The 23,434-nt window shown below is 37.3% G+C and overlaps 1 protein-coding gene and 1 non-coding gene across 3 annotated transcripts in view; both read left to right on the top strand.

Moving 5' to 3' along the window:
• VWA8 (von Willebrand factor A domain containing 8) overlaps window positions 1-23,434 on the top strand; it is a 381,245-nt gene that overhangs the window by 215,389 nt on the left and 142,422 nt on the right. For both annotated transcript variants that reach the window (XM_066237778.1, XM_066237777.1), the window contains exons 25-26: window positions 6,896-7,101; window positions 8,559-8,710. In XM_066237778.1, the coding sequence (XP_066093875.1) occupies window positions 6,896-7,101; window positions 8,559-8,710 (358 nt within the window). The remainder of the gene's footprint in view (window positions 1-6,895; window positions 7,102-8,558; window positions 8,711-23,434) is intronic.
• On the top strand, window positions 14,098-14,173 carry TRNAT-GGU (transfer RNA threonine (anticodon GGU)). The gene has a single exon. It is a non-coding gene; the product is annotated as a tRNA-Thr (tRNA).

The following is a 23,434-nucleotide window of genomic DNA, read 5'->3' as shown; positions in this document are numbered from 1 at the left end:
TATGCTGCCTTCAAGAGACACTTCTAAGCTGCAAGGACAAAAATTGATTCAAAGTGAAAGGTTGGAAAATAATTCACCAAACAAATAATATCCAAAGAAAAACAGGTGTAGCCATACTCATAACTGACAACGCTGACTTCAGGACAACAAAGATAACCAGAGACAAAGACGGACATTTCATAATGATAAAGGGGACATTGTAACAAGAAGACATAACACTTCTTAATGTATATGCACCAAACCAGGGAGCACCAAAATATATAACACATCTACTAAGTATTCTAAAAATAGAAGCAAACAAAAACACAATTATACTTGGAGATTTCAACACATCATTGACAGCTTTAGATAGATCATCCTAACAGAAGACCAATAAAGAAATATGAGTCTTAAATGACACTCTGTATCAAATGGACATATTAGACGTATATAGGACATTTCGTTTCAAAACGTCAGATTATATATTCCCCAGTGTGCATGGAACCTTCTCAAGGATAGACCATATGTTGGGCCATAAAACTAACATCAACAAATTTAGGAAGATTGAAATTATACCAAGCATATTTTCTGACCCTAAGGCTTTGAAATTAGAGTTCAACTGTAAAAAGGAAGTAAACCCACAAAAATGTGGAAATTAAACAACATACTTCTAAAAAATTACTGGGTTAACAAAGAAATAAAAGCAAAGATCAAAAGATATATATACAACCTGACCAGGTGGTGGCACAGTGGATAGATAGAGTGTCGGACTGGGATTCAGAGGACCCAGATTTGAAACCCCAAGGTCACCAGCTTGAGTGTGGGCTCATCTGACTTGAGTGCAGGCTCACCAGCTTGAGCACAAGGTAGCTGGCTTTATCATGGTATCATAGACATGACCCCATAGTTTCTGGCTTGAGCAAGGGGTCACTCACTGTGTTGTAGCCCCTCAGTCAAGACACATATGAAAAAGCAATCAATGAACAACTGAGGAGACTAAGGATCCACAACAAAGAATTGATGCTTCTCACCTCTCTCCCTTCCTGTCTGTCTGTCCCTCTCTCTGTCTCTCTGTCTCTTTCACAAAAAAAAAAAAAAAAAAAAAAAAAAAAAAAACAACAACAAAAAGATATATACAGACAAATGAAAATGACAACATAACATATCAAAATTTCTGGGATGCAATGAAAGCAGCAATAAGAGGGAAGTGTATATTATTACAGGCTTGTATCAAGAAACAAGTGAGATCCCAAGTAAACAATCTAACACACCTTAAGAAACTAGAAAGAGACGAACAAAGGAAACCCAAAGTCAGCAGAAGAAGGAAATAGTAAAAATTAGAGCAGAACTAAATGAAACAGAGAACAAAACAACTATAGAAAAAAATAATATAACAAAGAGCTGGTTCATGAATAGAGCAATAATATCAATAAACCACTGGCTAGACTCACTAGGAAAAAAAAAAGAGGATGGCCTCATATAAACAAAATCTGAAGTGCAAGAGGAGACATCATAGATATACAAAAAGACCATAGTAGTATATTATGAAAGATTATATGCCACCAAATTAAAAAACCTAGAGGAAATGGATAAATTCCTAGAACTATACAATCTTCCTAGACTGAGCCATGAAGAAGTGGAAAACCTAAATAAACCTATAAGGGGGGAGGAAATAGAAACAACTATCAAAAACCTCCCCCAAAACAGAAGTCCAGGATTAGTTGGTTGCACTAGTGAATCTACCAAATACTCGAAGAAGATTTGGTACCTATCCTTCTCAAAGTTTTCCAAAAAATAGAAGAAACAATACTCCCCAACATATTTTATGAGGCCAACATAACCTTGATACCAAAACCTGGCAAGGAGAACACAAAAAAAGAAAACTACAGACCAATATGTCTGATGAATACAGATACAAAAATCCTAAACAAATACTAGCAAATCAAATACAGCAAAACGTTAAAAAATAATACATCACAATCAAATGGGACTCATTCTAGGAGCACAAGGATGGATCAACATATGGAAATCAATCAACATAATACACCATGCCAACAAAACAAAGAACAAAAATTATATGATCCTATCAATAGATGCAGAAAAGGCATTCAATAAGATGCAACCTCCATTTATGTTTAAAACACTCAATAAGATCGGAATAAAAAGAAAGTACCTTAACGTAATAAAGGTCATATATGACAAACCATCAGCTATTATTATCCTAAATAGTGAAAAAATGAAGGCTTTTCCTCTAAAATCAGGAATGAGACAAGGCTGCCCCCTCTCTCCATTCTTATTTAACATAGTTCTGGCCTGACCAGGCGGTGGCGCAGTGGATAGAGTGTTGGACTGGGATGCAGAAGACCCAGGTTCGAGACCCCGAGGTCGTAAGCTTGAGCGTGGCCTCATCTGGTTTGAGCAAAAGCTCACCAGCTTGGACCCAAGGTCGCTGGCTCCAGCAAGAGGTTACTCGGTCTGCTGAAGATCCGTGGTCAAGGCACATATGAGAAAGCAATCAATGAACAACTAAGGTGTGGCAATGAAAAACTAATGATTGATGCTTCTCATCTCTCTCTGTTCATGTCTATCTGTCCCTATCTATCCCTCTCTCTGACTCTCTGTCTCTGTAAAAAACAAAACAAAACAAAATATAGTTCTGGTAGTTTTAGCCAGAGCGATCAGGCAAGAGAAAGAAATAAAAAGCATTCATTCATATTGGGAAAGAAGAAGTAAAAGTATCACTGAATGCAAATAATATTACTCTGTATATAGAAAACCCCAAGGACTCCACCAAAAAACTATTAGAAACAGTAAACCAATACAGTAAAGTCGTAGGATACAAAATCAGTGTACAAAATTCTACTGCTTTTCTATATGCTATTGATGAAACTTTGGAAAATGAACTCAAGAAAACAATTCCTTTTACAATTGCAACAACAAAATGTAAAGTAGGAATAAACTTAAGAAAGGACGTGAGGCCCTGGCCGGTTGGCTCAGCGGTAGAGCGTCGGCCTAGCGTGCGGAGGACCCGGGTTCGATTCCCGGCCAGGGCACACAGGAGAAGCGCCCATTTGCTTCTCCACCCCTCCGCCGCGCTTTCCTCTCTGTCTCTCTCTTCCCCTCCCGCAGCCAAGGCTCCATTGGAGCAAAGATGGCCCGGGCGCTGGGGATGGCTCTGTGGCCTCTGCCTCAGGCGCTAGAGTGGCTCTGGTCGCAATATGGCGACGCCCAGGATGGGCAGAGCATCGCCCCCTGGTGGGCAGAGCGTCGCCCCTGGTGGGCGTGCCGGGTGGATCCCGGTCAGGCGCATGCGGGAGTCTGTCTGACTGTCTCTCCCTGTTTCCAGCTTCAGAAAAATGGAAAAAAAAAAAAAAAAAAAAAAAAAAGAAAGGACGTGAAGTACCTATACACTGAAAACTACAAAACGTTATTGAGAGAAATAGAAAAAGACACAATGAAATGGAAAAATATTCCATGTTCATGTATTAGAGGAATCAACATAGTTAAAAAGGCCATTTTACCCAAAGCAATATACAAATTTAATGCAATCCCTATCAAAATCCCAATGTTATTTTTTTTAAAGAAATAGAACAAAAAATGACCAAGTTTGTATGGAACCATAAAACACTCTGAATAGCCAGCACAATACTGATGAAAAAGAATGAAGCCAGAGATATCACACTACCTGACTTCAAATTATACTACAGAGCCATGATATTCAAGCAGAATGGTATTGGCAGAAAAACAGACATACAGACCAATGGAACAGAATTGAGAGCCCAGGAATAAAACCACATATTTATGGACAAATCATCTTTGACAAAGGAGCCAGAAACACACAATGGAGAAAAGAAAGCTTCTTCAGCAAATGCTGCTGGGAAAATTGGAAAAGTACACGCAAAAGAATGAAACTTGAGTACAGTTTGTCCTCCTGCACAAAAAATTAATTAACAGTGGGTCAAAGACCTAAATATAAGACCTGAAACTAAATTACATAAAAGAAAACATAGGTACTAAACTCATAGACCTTGACCATATAGAACAATTTATGAATTTGACCCCAAAGGCAAGGGAAGTAAAGGCATAAATAAATGAATGCTACTATATCAAACTAAAAAACTGCACAGCAAAAGAAACTGAGAACAAAACAAATAAGTAGCCACCTAAATGGGAGATGATATTTGCAAACAACATCTCCGATAACGGGTTAATATCCAAAATATATAAAGAACTCACAAAGCTCAGCAACAAACAAGCAAGCAATCCAATTAAAAAATGGGGAGAGGATCTGAACAGACACTTCTCCCAAGAAGACACTTCTCCCAAGAGGACGTACAAATGACCAATAGATATATGAAAAGATGCTCATCTTCACTAGCTATTAGAAAAATGCAAATCAAAACTACAATGAGATACCACCTCACACCAGTTAGATTTGCTGTTATCAACAAGACAGATAATAACAAGTATTGGAGACGCTGTGGGGAAAAAGGAACCCTCATTCACTACTGGTGGGTATGCAAATTAGTACAACCATTATGGAAAAAAATATGGTGGTTCCTCAAAAAATTAAGAATAGAATTACCATGTGACCCAGCCATCCCTTTACTGGGTATCTACCTCCAAAACTTGAAAACATTGATATGTAAAGATACATGCACCCCCATGTTCACTGCAGTATTATTCACAGTGGCCAAGATATGGAAACAACCAAAGTGTCCCTCGATAGAGGATTGGATTAAGAAGATGTAGTACACATATGCAATGGAATGCTACTCAGCCATAAGAAATGATGACATAGTGACATTTATGACAACATGGGTGGACCTTTAGAACATTATATTGAGTAAATCATTATATAATCATTAAACAAATATATCAGACAAAGCTAAGAACTGTATGAGTTCACACATAGGTGGGATATAAAACTGAGATTTACAGACAAAGATAAAAGTGAAGTGGTTACCAGGGGAAAGAGAACGTGGGGGAGAGGAGGAGACTTGAATGAATGGTGGGGGGAGAGAAGAAGGTGTAAAGAGGGACAAATATAAGGTGACAGAAAATGATTTGACTTTGGGTGATGGGTATACAACATAATCAACAGTGCAAATGCTATAAATATTCACCTGAAACCTATGTACTCTTATGGATTGATATCACCCTGTTAAAGTTAATTTTCTAAATAAAAAAACAATTCTATAATATCCACACAATAGAATACTATGCAGCTGCTTTTTAAAAAAAGAATGGGATAAGTTTACCTATGCCAGTTAAAAAATAACCTCAAAATACAATATCAGAACAGTGGGTATGATAGTTTTACCTTTTGAATTAATAAAAAAGCAGAAGGCAATAGGGATATGTGTACATGCCTGTGCTTGTACACGCATAGAATTTTTCTCTCTGACCTCATTTCCTAATCTGCTCTCCCCATCACTCAGTCTCTCCCAGCCCTGCTGCTTTCCTGCCTTGTCCTGGAACGTGCCCGGTTAGGTTTGCCTTGGTGTCTCTGCATTAGCTGGATGCCCTCCTGGAACACTGTTGCCCTGGGGTCTGCATTTGCAGGCACGTGGTCTTGCCTGCCTGACTTCCCGCCATCACAGTTTCTGATGCATGCTTTTCTTTTTCCTTTTTCTTTGAAACATACAATTTCTAACATTTATATTTATTGTTTCTTCTCTTATACCAGAATATAAACTCCATGAGTACAGGGATTTTTGATCACTGATTATATAAATACCTAGAGTAGTACTTGGCACATGAAAGACAGTTAGTAATTATTTGATAAATGAATGGGTGAGGGGTAATTATAGCTTTATATTAATGTTACATTTGATTTTCAGCAAAAAAAAATTGGCAAAAGCTGTTCTTCATGTTTGTATTTAACGGATTTAGTCTATGAAATACAAGTTTGAAGCTATCATGGCTTGCATTTTATTCCATTGCTTTTATGAATATATTACTAATGTTAAACAATGGCTCAAGTGGTTTCTCATTCAGAGTAAGAACTAGATAAATTTAAAGTGAATATATTAAATAATGCACTTTTTAAAATGAATACTTAAATAATGCACTTTTATTTACTTTAACTTCCTTTTGTCCTGGGTCTCCTGGATTATGAATCAGTTGAATTATATGAACTTGTAGTGTGAGAATGTAATCTCTCTTGAGCATAGATTATATTTTTCTAGTATATTCTCAATTGCCTAAATTACAGATGGAATATTTTGTTTCTACATTTCCTTTTCTTGATCCTAATTTAGACATTGCCTCTGCATGTTTACTTTTCCAAAACTAACTTAAAGTATATTCTAGCAATCTGCACAAGATATAAATTATTTAGAGTGGTGATACAGATTTCCCCTATTTTAGTATACATAAAGCATGCATATAAATTAGAGGTGTAGAATTTCTCAAGCTACTCAACATATGTTAAAGTTGAATATGCAATCTTAAACCATATGAAGATTATTTTCCAATAAATGGAAAAGGAATATCCCCCAAACTGTGCATGTGTGCATTTAAAAAATATTAAATAATAAATGCACTGAATCTTAACCAGGGCTGCCTGTGGGCAAACGAGTGGAATTAGCAGAAACATACAGGGGTTTCTCTCTTTTGCTCTTTATATTTGAATATCTCCCAATGAGATTGTACTCAAGTGCTATTTAGTTTTTTAAACAGACATAAATCTCTGCAGAATAGACCACACATCACTCAGTTTCCTTTAACTTTAGCCTTATGCTGTCTTCTCTATGTCGTCCAGTTGTTGGATGGGCTATCTGTACAGTTTTACACATTTAAAAATAGAAGTGCTTTTGTGAGCAACCAGTGGCTGTTTAAACAACTGGTGCATATTTCCTATGGCATTATAATGGATTTATTGCATGCTGAATGTGAATTTTTTTTTCTGTAGGTGATATTTTTAGCTGCCATGCAGTTGATAATCCCAAGCCCCACTCAGAGCTCGAGATGCTCAGGCAGTATGGACCAAATGTGCCTGAGCCTGTCCTTCAGAAGCTTGTGGCTGCCTTTGGAGAGCTGAGGAGTTTAGCTGACCAGGGAATTATTAACTACCCTTATTCTACCAGAGAAGTTGTCAACATAGTCAAGCACTTACAGGTATGGCAAACATCTGTGCATAAAGGTTTAAAAGAAGCTATTAATTTTGTTTTTTAGACTGTTTAATTTATACCAAATCTTTCCATTTCTGTAAATTTTTTACTGATTCAGATGATATAATATGAAGTGTTCATAATCTAGATTTTAAATCTGGAATACCAATGGGCATTTTATATTTATTCTTTGAATTGAATTTGGCGAAGCTTTGAGTTTGGTGAAGTTCTATTCCATGGCCGTTACAAGGAGCCAGGAAAGGAGGATTTTCAAGAGAGGAGGGAATGAGGGAGTAAAACAGCAGGACAGCCTGACCTGTGGTGGCACAGTGGGTAAATCATCAACCTGGAAACGCTGAGGTTGCCGGTTCAAAGCCCTGGGCCTGCCTGGTCAAGGCACATATGGGAGTTGATGCTTCCAGCTCCTCCCTCTTTCTCTCTCTCTGTCTCTCTCTCCTCTCTAAAAATGAATAAATAAAAAAAATTTAAAAAAAAAACAGCAGGACAACTTTATTACTATTTAACTTTATACAGTAAGCACATAGTATCTAAGTGAAAACAAAAGATTTGGGGATAGAAAAACTAGGAACTAACAGTATTGATTATATACCTGTAAATGCTAAAAGAAAGTTTTATGAGATAGAATAAATGAACAGGAGAATTAAATTCCTTGTAGCTATGTATCCTGTGTAATCTGCCTTGCTAAAGAAAACAAAAGTCGCTATAACTTCTATTTATAACAAATAATTGTCTTTAAGCTAACAGTCATAACCTAATGACTCTTGATCTTTGTCCTATCCCCAACCCTCAAAGGAAAACCTACAAAGGAATCTAGAAGGCCTATTCTGCCTATAAAATTAGGTTAAGTCTAGCTCATATCCCAGCACTTAAAAGACAGAACTAGAAAAGGGCCCAGAGGACACGACTAGTGTAAATGTACACTAGCGTGAATTTAGCTGTTAGTAGTCCTTGTTTTCTGTCCCTCTGCCGTTCCTTATTTCTCTGTGCCCTGTACTTTTATGTCCTTCTTTCCGTCTTTTCTTCTTTTGTTATTTTTTCCATTTATTTATAGACCTTTGACTTCTCTAAATACTTCTGCATAGAGATTGAATGCTCCACTTTGTTTAAATTGTATTTTTTGGTTTGTTCAATATGGTATTCATTTTAAAATCCGGAGATTTCAGAAAGCAGTGGAAGTCAAGAGCTAACATTTGATCTAACATGATTTAATATTTGACAGATGGAATTTTTCCCCTCAGATTCTAATATTTATTTAAGAAGGAAAATCTTAAGTCATCAGAATAAACATTAGGAGAAAAAATAAAAAATATATATATATATATCTGTCTGGTTATCAGACAAGGCTGTAAGTTCATTGGATCATTATTGTTCTATCAGTTTTGTAAATCTTTATAGCATGTATTTTATCACATACATAATAAAGGATTTTATTTTTTAATGCAGAAATTTCCCACCGAAGGTCTCTCCAGTGTGGTTAGGAATGTGTTTGACTTCGATTCCTACAACGACGACATGAGGGAGATTTTGGTTAACACTTTGCACAAATATGGAATACCTGTTGGAGCAAGGCCTACCAGTGTACAGCTGGCGAAGGAGTAAGGCAAACTCACTATTGATACAATGCTATTGAATGTTACCATTCTGATTCTCAGATGCTGATCCTTCTGAATCTATTGTTTTACTCTACTAAATTGAGTTGGCATGGAAATTACTTTCCACAAGTAAACTTTCCAATATATGTTGCTATTTGCTGGCTGGCTTTCAGTTAAATAGCATAATAGAAGCCTGTAAATTGAGAATTTTAATTATTTAGGATGTTCAAGAATAGATGTAATATAATCAAATAAAGGGAAATATTTGTTTCTTTAACAGTCTCTGTTTTTTTGTTGAATTACTATGACTCATTATTTCCTAATCTAGTGCAAAATCATTGTACAAACATAAAATGACATGAAGGGATGCTATGTATTTAGCTAACATACTCTTATTTATGTCACCATATATTTTTCTGTTATGATAGTTTCTAACTTTATAATCATATTAATTGAAGAGCTTTTTGGTTACTCGTTTTAGCTTGACAGATGAAAGAGGTAGTGAAAATAAGTGGGTTTGTTTCACGTGGGCCGGTTGCCTGGCTTTTATTTTGTAATTACAGGCTATGTACTTAACCTTACCAAGAATCTTGCATATGTTGTTGACCAGAAAAATAGTTGACAGAGTTTATTAGTAGTTAAATCCATGCAAATGCAATAGAAAACAGTTTTACGTATGCATAACTTGTTAATTTATGATAATGAATCCAATGTGTTTATCTATTAAAATAATTAGCATAAATTCCTAAGGCACAGTAATTACTTATAAATTATTATTTAACTTTAGTTTCATGTAGCAGGCACTCTACCTTCCTTAGAAAAAGATATTAAATTAAATTAATGATTAGTCCAGCTATATATGTGTGTTTATACACACACATACACACATATCATCCTCATTTATTCTTTTAAGTTATTATAAAAATTTGTCAGAATATGTGTCAATAAAAATACATTGTTAAAGCTTTAACAATTTCTTCAAGGATTTCTTAAAGAGAAACAAATATTTCCCTTTTGTGGTAAAGGCTCAACATAGAGTGACATTAGAAATGATCTGTGACTTGGTTTATATTATTAAATCAAGTAAGCTTTTTTAAAAGAGTGATTTGGTGTCAGTTGCTACTATGTAAAGCTCTCTGTAAAATATTATTTTACAGATTGTTTAGCAGTGTTTATGAGCATTTTGGAACTAGTTTGGTAATTTAATGGGTATGATATATCATCTATATTAGAAAGTTCAAGAAATATTCTTTAATATGCAGACTTCTCTTCATATTTTTTTAACTTTTTAAATAAACTATTTCTTATTTTCAATTGGAAATAAAATGGTTTTACTACCATTAACAAATTTATTTGGTTAGAATTCTAGCTTCTTGGAAACCAGGCTTGTGATTTAAAAATAACTTTTTTATACTCTCACACAATTTGAAATAATTAAAATATATATTAGTTGGTAAGATCAATCAAGAGAAAATTATTACCTATTTTATTTTCTAAGGAAGACAGATAAAATGATGTAACTTATTTATTACTGTCCTCAGTTCTAAACTGAAAAATTCTTACAGTGGCAAGTTAATTCCAACTCTAGGACTTAATGTATGAGTGCAAGAAAGAGTGTGTGGAGCCTGGAAATGGGGTGGTCACTCTGTGCCTGAGCTGAGGAGGGAAGCCCCTAGCTGTCCACCTACTGTGTACCACTAACAATAGACCTGGAGCAGATGTGGAGGGTGACAGACTTTTTCTCGCGTGGTGGAGATAATAAGAGACTACAATTTGCACATTCAAATCATTGCTTCCTTGTCTGAAATTTCAATGTCTTGGGCAGCTCAAATGTAGTGATGTCATTTTATTGCCCTTTAGTGAAATCTACAGCTTCCATATGTCTATTTCTATCCAACTCTCAACCTTTTACTTTGAGAGGGTAGCACGGTAAAGTGAACAAGGCAGTGGCCTGGGGATTCAAGAGTTGGTTGTACATTCAAACTGCATGCCCAGGTCAGGGAAAAACACACTTTTTATTCTATTGGTAAAATGAGGGCATTTTATTATATATATCATAACTGTGTAACATCATTTAATTAGGAGATTTTTGAGAATGGAATGGGGTGCTATTAATAATAACTCTGTAAAAAGATATAAAATAAGATTGTCCTAGAGAAGCTAGAATATATGGTCATCTTTATAAGGTTAATAAGGTTCCTTCCTCTTCTAACATCCTTTGCATTTTAATGTAATCTCTATTTTCTCTCATTTGCAAAAACTAATAAAAAAAAGTGATACTAACACTTTCATTTTTCCCTGTAGAGTTGCACACTGTTAATAGTAATCCCACAGACCTCCGAAGAGTTAAAGTTGTTCCCATGCAGTCTTATGATTTACTTTGACTCTTCTAGACCTTTTGCTAAACCAGTTCTTTGAGGCGGCTCCTGCCCATCTGTGCAAACACTGTTAGTGAAGATCCACGTTGGATTTCTGTTCCTAAGGAAGGACAGAATGTTTTAATTACTATTATATTCTTTTGCTCTGAATGAAAATATTTTTGCCAAAACCTGTTATTTTCTTGTTCTGTAATCCAACCACACCACTTAGTGAATGGGAGCAAACTTACACTGAGTCCAGAATAAAATGGTCACACTTACGATGTGGATGGAAAAATAGTTGGCTGTTCACTGCATATAACTAAAAAGAGATGTAGGCAGATGTCGTAGAAGAGGAAGTTCACCTGCAGGGATGACACTTGACCAGTGGACAGTCTTCTACAGCACCTTCTTCCGCAGCTGAAGTCAGAGTACACCGTGGCAATTTGGTGGTGTCTCGTTAATGCTCTTTAGTAAAATTCCCCAGAAGAGAGATACTGTCACTTTCCCTTTTGTTCTCCTAAATAGTACAGTGACAGTACCTGTCTTGTAGTCTCTGCACATTTCTATAAGGCCCAAGGTGGTATTATGAGGTGATTATGACTTTGTCAAACCTGGTATTTTTGGCCAAATTTGAGTGGGTGCTTTTCTAAAGTTTACTTTATTTGAGAATAACTATACTGTTAGCACATTAATTCTTCCAAATATAAAAGTGTTTTCAGAGTAATTTATGAATTCTAAAATGTTAGGGAAACATTTCTTTTAAAGGAAGAAAACCATCCTATTTCTTTTCTACCTCCATTTTTAAGTGATTTATACAATATTTTATCTTAAATTTGTATGCCACCTTCAACCTAACAGTTCTTAAGAAAATTGACATTTCATAAATTTACAGTAGACTATACCTCCAAATATGTTAATTAATAATAATAGTGATGGTGATATAAACACTTATAAGTAACTGTGTGATAAGCACATTTCTAAGCACTCTTTTCACATGAATTTATATAGTCCTCATAACAAACCTGTCATACATACTTATTATTGCATTCTGTAGATGAGAAATTTAAGCCACAGAGAGGTTACATCACTTCTCTAAGGTTAGAAAGCTAATGGGACAGAGTTGTGATAATATATTATAAATAGTAATTCCAGTTGTAAGGAATTCTAAAAACATAAGCAGATTGATATGCAGTTGTAGGCAATTTCTAAATCAGAGTTATTCTTTGGATACTGAAAATTACCAGCAGTTTTTGTATAAAAGGGCTTTGGGATTTTAGGTAATCTACTAGAGAAACATCATTGACCATGATGTCATACATGTATAATATACAAATTCTTATTTTTCAGAGAGTAATGAGAGATTCAGATTGGGAGATTTACCCATATCACACAATGAAAAATAAGTAACAAGGGGATGTAGACTTTCAGCATATCAAAGGTCATTTTAGAGATCTCTTCATTCCCAATTAAGCTTTCCCCTCTTTTTTTTCCCTTTCTTTTGACATCATGAAGGATCATGAAATAAACCACAAGGTAACATATAGAAAAGTAACATTCTAAAAAATGTTATTTGACTCCCATATATAAGAACCATACTGGCCATCATTTCTTCCTGATTAAAAACACAAAAGCAATTTATGGAATCTTCTCAAATGTTGTAGTCATTTTTAAATTAGTCAAACAGAGAAATTATCCCTGCCTTCTGAAATGCTCTTCGTGTATTTTCTCTCCCCATCTTTCCAAGGAGGCACGATGTCTATAAACTATTTAAATGATCATCCTTCCGATTCCAAATTCTTTGTCCTCAACTCTGTTGATTTCCTTTTCAACACTGCTTTGTTTATTCTTAAGCCAGTTTCATCCCCCCCCACACACATTTATTGCCTATTTGTCACTGGCATACTACCAATAATTTATTTGTATCCATTGAGTAGAATAAAAACTTTGAGGAAATTAAAAAGTTTTAACATGTAGGATTTCTTTGTGATGCGTGTTTACTAAAAGAAGAATGAATTTCCATTTATGTTTAAAATAAATTAGCTAAAGGAAAATTAAAACACTTGTAATTCCACCATCTGAAGATAACTTTATAAATCCTTCTAGATCTTAATCTTGCGATTCTGTGTGTTATATCATGCACTGAGAAGTATTTTATTCTAGTTTTTTAATCTTTATTATTATTATTATTATTTTTGCTGGGTTTTTTTCCTTAAAAGAAGAGACATGTCTCTGAAAAGGGTTTTTTTAATATGTTTTTCTTTATTTATTTATTTATTTACAGAGACAGAGAGTTAGAGAGAGGGATAGATAGGAACAGAGAGATGAGAAGCATCGATCATTAGTTTTTCGTTGCACATTGCAACACCTTAGTTCATTGATTGCTTTCTCATATGTGCTTTGACCGTGGGTCTTCAGCAGATTGAGTAACCCCTTGCTCAAGCCAGCGACCTTGGGTTGAAGCTGGTGAGCTTTTGCTCAAGCCAGATGAGCCCGTGCTCAAGCTGGCTACCTTGGGGTCTCGAACCTGGGTCCTCTGCATCCCAGTCAGACGCTCTATCCACTGCACCACCGCCTGGTCAGGCTGAAAAGGTTTTTTTAAAAAAAACATTTTGTACCCAAGCGTCTTTGTTGAAAAAAGATTTAGCTCTCATGAATTAGATTTGAGTACAAATGACACTCCCCCAACCCTACTTTTTTCTGCATTCTTCTTGAGATTTTAAGCATTAGCTATTTATTATAAACATAGTAAACAGATCCATAGAGCATGTCAAGTACTCTCATAAGGAATAGAAACATTAATATCAACCCTTTGTGCCTTTATACACATGCTTAAATCTCATTATCCTTTTCAGATATATAAAAACACTGTTGCCGGACCAACTGCACTTATAAAAATGACTGTATATGAGACTTAAAGGTGTCCCATAGCTGGTGAGGATGCTCTGTTGGAGTCTTAAAACTACTCCTCGGATGTCCTGTTGACCTCTGTGTTTCCTCTCTGCTTTCAAAGACTCTATTAAAATATTTTCAGCCCTGGCCGGTTGGCTCAGTGGTAGAGCGTCGGCCTGGTGTGCGGAAGTCCCGGGTTCGATTCCCGGCCAGGGCACACAGGAGAGGCGCCCATCTGCTTCTCCACCCCTCCCCCTATCCTTCCTCTCTGTCTCTCTCTTCCCCTCCCGCAGCCAAGGCTCCATTGGAGCAAAGTTGGCCCGGCGCTGAGGATGGCTCTGTGGCCTCTGCCTCGGGCACTGGAATGGCTCTGATTGCAGCAGAGCGACGCCCCAAGATGGGCAGAGCATCGCCCCCTGGTGGGCATGCTGGGTGGATACCAGTCAGGCACATGCGGGAATCTGTCTGACTGCCTCCCCGTTTCCAACTTCAGAGGGAAAAAAAAAAATTTTTTTTTTTTAATTTCATTTTTAAGGCAAAATAAAGTAACTTTGAATTAACAAGATCTAGGATCATATTAACAGTTTTTAAATTAAATTTCTTTAATATATTCACATTTTAAACAATTTAAAATCACATAGTAATGTTGATAGTATATAGTTGCCTTTGAAAGGCCCTAGAAAGGGAAAAACAGGCCTCACTTTCCATACTGTATTAATATTCTAACACATGTATTACTTTCTACATGTTACTTTTTAATGTCCACAGACTATCTGGGCACTGGAATTTTTCATCGTGTTTTCTTATTTAAGTAAAATAATCATTTAAAAATAAAGGTCTAGGCCCTGGCCGGTTGGCTCAGCGGTAGAGCGTCGGCCTAGCGTGCGGAGGACCCGGGTTTGATTCCCGGCCAGGGCACATAGGAGAAGCGCCCATTTGCTTCTCCACCCCTCCGCCGCGCCTTCCTCTCTGTCTCTCTCTTCCCCTCCCGCAGCCAAGGCTCCATTGGAGCAAAGATGGCCCGGGCGCTGGGGATGGCTCTGTGGCCTCTGCCTCAGGCGCTAGAGTGGCTCTGGTCACAACATGGCGACCCCCAGGATGGGCAGAGCATCGCCCCCTGGTGGGCAGAGCGTCACCCCTTGGTGGGCATGCCGGGTGGATCCCGGTCGGGCGCATGCGGGAGTCTGTCTGACTGTCTCTCCCTGTTTCCAGCTTCAGAAAAATGAAAATAAATAAATAAATAAATAAAAATAAAAATAAAAATAAAGGTCTAGTCTGAAATTGCTGTCAGTTGCCACTAGTACAGCAAAGCTTACACCACACTGCAATGACCACTCCAGAGGTGGAATGTTGGCGCCCTTTCCAATAGCAAACAAGAGATTAACTGAGCGAGTCTGTGGCATGGCAACCCAATATAAGTTTAATCATTGGTAGACACATCAAATGAGGGTAGACAACGTATTTTTAAAGCAGCAAGAATAAAAATATTTGATATTTATCAAGTGCTTACTAAGTGCTAAGCACTTTACAAATATTAATTCACTTAAGCTATACAACAATTCTATTTTTTTCTAGTAGGCAAGTAGTTCTTTCAGTTTTATTATCTATTGGGTGTTGGAATGTGTGTGTATATGTGTGTATTTCTATTTCACAAGTGAAAAACTGAGTTTCTGGAGATTTTAGATACTTAACAAATTATACAACGAATAAATGGCAGGATGGGGGGCTCAACCACAGATCTGTCTGCTCCACAACGGACATCATTTTGCTCCTCCACCATGTTGTCTCCATAGAGCTCCCCATGAGGAAAGCGATGCAGTGCCACACTGGGTCGCAAGATTGTAGAGATAGTGGGAACTTTGGAATTGTTCAAATTTCATTTCCTATCATTTTGGAATATATATCATACAAAGTATGCATATAACTTTTACATCAATGACTAGGCCCATTGTTTTAATTACAATTTCCTTCAAGTTAATATTAGCCATTCGTCATTGATTCCATAGTAAGTAAAAAATATTTTTAATAAGATGCATACAAATTTTCTTAAATCTTTTCTCTTAAAATGAGGATTTGCTTTTTGAAAAATAAAAATTGATAATATTCACAAATTCTTCAGAATGAGAACAAAGTTTTTAAGCTTATTCTATATAGAATCCTTTAGTTTGCACTACTATCCTTAAAATCATGCTCATTAATATAGTCAGCTTTAGCAGAGTAATTATAAGTCATTGTGCACTTCTTGTGAGTTGCTTCTAAGTTATTACAACTTAAAGAGTTGGCCTCCATCTCACAGCCAGTAGCTCCTATGTTCAGAGATGGAATGGATTACCCAAGGGACATGGAGGGTGTATCTCCTACAGATTGGGTTCAGGCAGACCTGGACAAATCTTGTTGGGGGGTACTTGAGATTCAAACTTGCACCACTTGATTAAAAAGTCTTTTAACTTCTAACTCATAGGTTCTATGATTCATTATCCTTGATCAAATTGGGCAGCTAAGTATGTAGTCATTCTTCTGCCTTATACCAGTGACCATGTGTTACTTTATCAGCCTTTCTCAAAGCCTGTTTTAATAGAATTCCAATGAAGGTAGCTGAGATTGTGTTTTCCTATTATAAGATGTTAATATCTCATTGCAGTGTGTATTACATGATCATGTTTAGAACTGATCTTTCTCTTTAGAGTAGTGCGAAGTGGGCATATTTGCAGACAGAGCAACTTTATCCATATGAGATGTGTCTTTGAAGGGATCTCTGTCTAGAATGAATTTTCTATGTTAAAGACTTCTCCTGTGTATTTGGAACATCAATAGCAGCTCTTGCGTCTCTGCCCAAGACCAACCATGGGGTCTCCAAAGTACTAAAAGCATTAAAAACAACATCCCTAACCAGAGTTTCTCTTTTGAGTAATTTCATTAGCTTTATGTTTGAAAATAGGAATGGGCCCTGGCCGGTTGGCTCAGCGGTAGAGCGTCGGCCTGGTGTGCGGGGGAGCCGGGTTTGATTCCCGGCCAGGGCACACAGGAAAAGCGCCCATTTGCTTCTCCACCCACCCACCCCCGCCCTCCTTCCTCTCTGTTTCTCTCTTCCCCTCCCGCAGCCAAGGCTCCATTGGAGCAAAGATGGCCCGGGCGCTGGGGATGGCTCCTTGGCCTCTGCCCCAGGCGCTAGAGTGGCTCTGGTCATGGCAGAGCGACGCCCCGGAGGGGAAGAGCGTCGCCCCCTGGTGGGCAGAGCTTCGACCCTGGTGGGCGTGCCGGGTGGATCCTGGTCGGGCACATGCGGGAGTCTGTCTGTCTCTCCCCGTTTCCAGCTTCAGAAAAATACAAAAAAAAAAAAAAAAAAGAAAGAAAGAAATAAAGAAAGAAAATAGGAATGAATATCAGTTTACTGTTTATCCCATTAAATTTTAAGACTCTCTTTTTAATGTTTTTGTGCCTCTCCTTACAAACTGTTATATGCTATGATTTTCTTTTTGTATTCTTCCTAGTTTTTACAAATGAGTTCACAGTATTAGTTATGAAATTCTGAAATGTACAATTCCACTCTGTATAATTATTTACTTCACTAAAAAGCTCTTGTTTTCAAATATAATAAGGTTTACATTATGACATCTCAGCATTATTTTAAGTAGAAGAGAGATGTTAGGTTTCATGGTTTCATAGTTTCATAGTCTTCACCCTGTAGTCTTTTGGTATGTTATGAAGTAGCTTCACAACTATTAAATTTGCCTTCAGCTCCTTAAGTGGGGATACAAAAGAAATAAAAATATAAGCCCAAAATGCATAGAAAATGTCAAGATCTATGACTCTTTTATACTTATCTTAAGCAGTCTCACTAATTAACCTTGATCCATTAAGCATTTGTATTACGTTGTAAAAGCCTGTCACCCGGCTGGATAGAAATCCCCAAACCACACCAACAGCTGACTCTTCCAGATACACCTGTAAAGTAGATTGCATCATTGGTTGGGAATCATATAGTCAGGAAGATGTGCCATGATGTTTTACAGGTTGCCATTGAGATGAGGAACAAGCAGGTCAGATGTTGGTTGTAGTGTAACCAAGCATGCACTCATTTAACAAACACTTCTGAGTTACTTATGTGGTAAACACTAGGTAGGGAGTCAGGAATCTAAAGGTGAGGAAGGTTCAGTTCCTACCTTCCAGAGGTCACGGTTAATTGGGAAAACTCCCAAGTAAAGAGTGACTTGTGTACGTTAGAGCCATACACGAGAGAGCGAAGATGGTTTACTGCCTCCTGCCCTGTGGAGGAGGCAGGGAGGATAACCAAGCCAAGTCCTTCAGCTATTTCTAGGGGTTCTCCAGGCAAAGAAGGGAGGACGAATGCTTCAAGCAGAGAGTTTTAAGAGGACATGATGCATTTTAGAAATTGCAGGTAGTTTGCTGACTAAAGTTAAACGAGGGTGTGCTGTGTGGTGAAGCTAAAAGGGAGAAGAGTCGGGGGAGGGAGAAGCACAGAAGAACTTTAAACCAGATTGTAGCATGGTCAGATTCATAATTTTAAAAAAACCTTTTTTGGTTTTCTAAAGGTGATAAACTGAAAGACATTGAAACTGAAGACCCATTCAGAATAGCTGTAGGAATCCACACGAGGAGCTGTGAGCTGTGCTGTGGCAGTGAGAATGAAGAGGGACGTGAGGGGTGTTTCGGTGGCAAAATTGATGGATTCTGTGAGTGAGACACCAGTGAGGGAGATGGAAATCTTACGCTCAGTGAATTAACAATCTAGTTGGGCCAACATTGTCAACTGTCAGCCTTGTTATGCAACATTTTATTCAAAGCTACAGTCACAGTAGAGTGATCTCAGCCTCTAAGTCCTTCTTGTGAGAAATACAGAGGTTTCTTACTCACCCCCCACTCCCCAGGAAAATTTCCAAGTGGAAGAGTTTTATAGTCCCAGTCATTTTTGATGTGGATAATTAGAAAAGGGAAGTACTTAAGATTCAAAATACTTTAATGTGGCTGGTAAAGCAAATGGCAGAGGAAGAGAAGTTCTTGCAGTGAAATTTGAAGATAAGGGAAAGGAGATGCAGGTCCCCAAACTGTGGTCTGGCAGCTTCTGCGAGGGGAAGGAAGGCTTGGGGGGCCCGCAGAGCAAGCTGACAGCATCTGCTTTGGCATGAGTGGCGTTGGACAGCTGCACCAAGACGGCACGGTGTCATCCTGGACATCGGGGAGTGCACTTGAGAAGTGTCAGCCAAGAATAATAGCAGGTTTCTCCAAATCTGTTTCCATCTCATGCATCTAAATTACTCTTCATTTCTGTGACCTCCATAGGACCTAGGTGGCAAAGGTACACAGGTCTAAGTTATAAAGTGAAAGCCATATGTTTAAATGCAGAGTCGAGCCCAGAAAGGAGAAACCCGTACACATCCCCATTGTGTGTGTATCATCTGCAGCAAAATTAATTCACCAGCAACATGTGAGACTACAGGGGGGGAGATTCAGAAGTTTCTAGTAAACAAGGAAGGTTAACTGGTAATAGTAGTACCCATGATCACTAATTTAAAGTATTTAAAGGGGATTTTCTGTATTCTTTAGTGTGCTGTATTTTTAAAAAAATTTTGTTTTAAATAAAAATATTTATGGGAGGTTTCATAAGATTCCCTTATGACCTTGATCTCCAAAACTTTTATTTCCTATCAGGTTGTAGATTTGAAAATTGGCAACTTATACAAAACTCTATTCTAACAGTGCAAATTTACATGGAAACCCAGAATAGCAAGGGATTCATTCTGTCCAGAAAGAAATGTGGGAGAGGCATGCAAGAGGAAGTGGTATTTGAATTGGGCCTTAAGAAGGAGGATTTCCCTAAAGAGGCAAAAGTGGAAAGGAATTCTAGACTGAGGTGATGGCCGCATGCAAGCATGAGCATGCACGGCATGGTCAGGACTCGCGAGCAGCCGTTCAAGGTAGCCAAGGCATAAGTTAGCTGGAGTGCAAGAGGAAGAGGGGAGAGCCCAAGGTCTGGCTTGTTCTCTTCGGGCTCCCATAAACTCGTTTGGACAGTCTACCCTAATTTGTACCAGAGGTTAGGCTTAAAACATTAGGGATGACTGAGGCCTACTAAAATCAGAGTTGTTCTTTTTCTTTTCAAACGTGATTAGTAATTGGCGAATTTTTGAGAGTTGGTGGAACTACCCTGAAGGGTTCCATTATTCCCATGAAAATTAGTAGTTCTTGTGGTAAGGCAGTGTTTTAGGAATTGCTGATAATAGGTATGTCAACAACTTCCAATTACATAACGCCCCTAAAAAAATCCAAATCTTTTTCATGTGTGTCTTTCATACTCCAAAAATAGTACTGGCAAATGTTCAGAGAAGGCAGAAATGTGCCAGAACATACTCTTTGAAACCCAGCTCACCTCTTTATGGAAACAATCTCAGACAAATCCTTTCATGTCATTCAGAGTGTATTACTTGACTGTGGTGTCCATATGCCTCATGTTAGGAACTGTATGCAGGTTTAGAAAAAATAAAACTTTCATTTTCCTTTCTGTAACTGCTCAGTGCTATCCTTTGACCCAAGTCATGATTTCAATATTCTCCATTCTTATAGTTAAAACTTTTACTTCCAGATCTTTCTTAATACTTCCACAAAGGATTAAGAAACATCACAACATATGAATTGAAATACTTCATTGTTTTAAGAAAACATAAATTTATGAATGACATTGAATATAAAATGTAGTGCTATTTATAGGCCTTAAATTTTTCCTTCTCCCCTTTAAAATTAAATCCAGACATCATTCCTGGTAGAACTTTAACAAAGTTAAACAAAACAAGTGACAGGATCTTAAAACCATGGAAAATACCATTGTTGTTTCAATCAAATCAGGTATAACAACTTAAATCTGGTCAGAGTTAGATGACATGTTTTAATAAAGGAATATAGGAACTTTGGCTAATTGGTTATTAGTTTAGAGTTCCCTCAAGTTAAAGTTGATTATGCTTCAAAATCAAAGCTTGCTCATGCATACAGTTTTACTGCTTCCCTTTCTCCCTGACTACTAACTCATCAAAGGGGAGAGAGTTAGTAATGATCATATTTTCCCACAGCGTATTGGGAGGAGTAGTGGAAAATAAATGAGGGGCTTTGGTTTATTTCATTGGGCCAGTCTGGAGCCCATTGGAAAAGTCTAGAAACAACACTTCGTGTTATCAAGTTGCTGGATGAAGTCAGTTTGATTATGCAACTCCGGAAGACCCTGCAAATGTGTCTTTCAGTTGTAGTTGTGACTGCCCACTAGCATCTTAAGTGCTTCTGGAGTACATTCTCTTTGGGGCACCTGAAGTCCTTACCATACCCTGCCAGCCAGCTAGTGCTGTTTTTAGATGGAACCCTATAGCCTGTAATTTCCATGACAATTATCTAGAATGAGTTGGCAAGTTCAAACCAGATTTCATGAATATCCCTGAAACTGTCAGTAAAAATTAGATGCTGAGTAAAGTTACTTTTTCTCAAATGGATTAAGTGGGGTTTTTTTGTTTGTTTGTTTTTTTAGCATCTATATGATAGTTTTATGATTATTAAAGGCTATATTAGATCAATCAGTTTTAGGGTAAATATGAACCTATCAAGCAAGAATCATTTTTGTTAAGTAATTGTCCCATTAAGAAACATAGTTAAGCCTGACCAGGCGGTGGCGCAGTGGATAGAGCATCGGACTGGGATGCGGAAGGACCCAGGTTCGAGACCCTGAGGTCACCAGCTTGAGTGCAGGCTCATCTGGTTTGAGCAAAGCTCACCAGCTTGGACCCAAGGTCGCTGGCTCCAGCAAGGGGTTGCTTGGTCTGCTGAAGGCCCGTGGTCAAGGCACATGTGAGAAAGCAATCAATGAACAACTAAGGTGTTTCAACGCGCAATGAAAAACTAATGATTGATGCTTCTCATCTCTCTCCGTTCCTGTCTCTCTGTCCCTGTCTATCCCTCTCTCTGTCTCTGTAAAAAATAAATAAATAAAATTAAAAAAAAAACATAGTTAAATTTCGAAGTGTGTAACTGTTTTTGTTGTCATCAAAGAATGGGATATATTTAGAGCTTCTTTTAAAAAGCTAATTACTAAAGCATGAATGTCTTTCAGGGCGCCTATTCTAGTGGTAGGTATAGATATTTTTGCTTTGATTGTTTTATTTTCATTCCCGAGCACCAAGGTAATACAGGACTATTGACTCTACCACTGACACTTCCCTCTACTCACTTCAGTGATCATCAGAAACTCCCCAAGCACTAAGGAGCCTTACAGATCTTCCCCTTGATGTCACAAAGGAGAAGTTAACAAGCTGTCCCCTTTGAAGTCTGCATAATGCTTGACAGTTGATGATCAAAAACTGAAACTAGAACCCAGGTCTCCTGCATTCTGTTTCACCATGTGTTCTGTGCTAAAGGGAAACTAGGTTGTCTCCTTACTGCATTGATTGATCTCCTTTGATATTTGGAGACCGAATTCTTCTTCAGTGAACTTCTGAAAGCAAGTGAATAATACAGTTTACTCTCTAAGCAAGGAGAGAGAGATCCCAATCTATGAGATGTTTTCAAGATCTTTATTATGTTTAACAGCGAGAACACAATAACAGTTAATCCCCTGACTCAGTGCCCTTCCTACCTCATTTCCAGTAAAAACATGGAAGTAGGTGACCAATCAGAATAATTTAAAATGTATTTTAGATCAGTGATTTTCAACCTTTTTTTCTCATGGCACACATAAACTAATTACCAAGGGTGAAGAGCCAGTGCCTCTGACTAACTACAACCATTTTCATCTCGTGACACACATAAATTAGTTACTAAAGGAGAAGAGGTCCTTACTAATTAGTTTATATGTGCCATGAGAAAGAAAAAAGTTGAAAATTGCCATTTTTGATGATAGATAAAAAAAAGCACCTACTTCCTGTTAAGAGATTTGTCGGATGACATCAAAGAATTTCAATGTAAATTTCTTTCCTTTTGTGTTCAACATCAATATTTCAAAGGACCAAAGAGTATATTCTACCAGAATGCTTGATTCTGTTATTTTATGCCAAAAATGTCTGAACCTTACATGTTTTATAAAGCATATGAAAATATAGTGCAGACTGCTCTTACTGAAAATAAAATGATTCCTAACTATAAATATGTACTCTTTTAATGATCCTCAAACTCATTCTAAGCATGCATTTCAATTTATAGCTACATGTGCATTGTTTTTAAAGAAATTTAACTCTGAATCATTGTTAGCCTTAATTTACCATGGAATAAGAAATTTATAACGAATTAAAAATTGATGGTTCCTTTTTGGAGACAAAGAAAAGAGAGTATGATTAAAAATGAAGGCTTTCTTCTCAAAAATTTGTCTATGGTTTTATACATTAGCATTTCCATATGTCTTGTGACAAGTTACTTTATTTAAAAGTCACTTTAAATAAAAAGGAACCTTTTTTTTTTTCAAAGTGAGAGGAGGGGAGATAGTGAGACA

Source organism: Saccopteryx bilineata, chromosome 6 (assembly GCF_036850765.1).
Source record: "Saccopteryx bilineata isolate mSacBil1 chromosome 6, mSacBil1_pri_phased_curated, whole genome shotgun sequence".
Taxonomy (NCBI): Eukaryota; Metazoa; Chordata; class Mammalia; order Chiroptera; family Emballonuridae; genus Saccopteryx; species Saccopteryx bilineata.
This window is presented reverse-complemented; position numbering and strand designations above follow the sequence as displayed.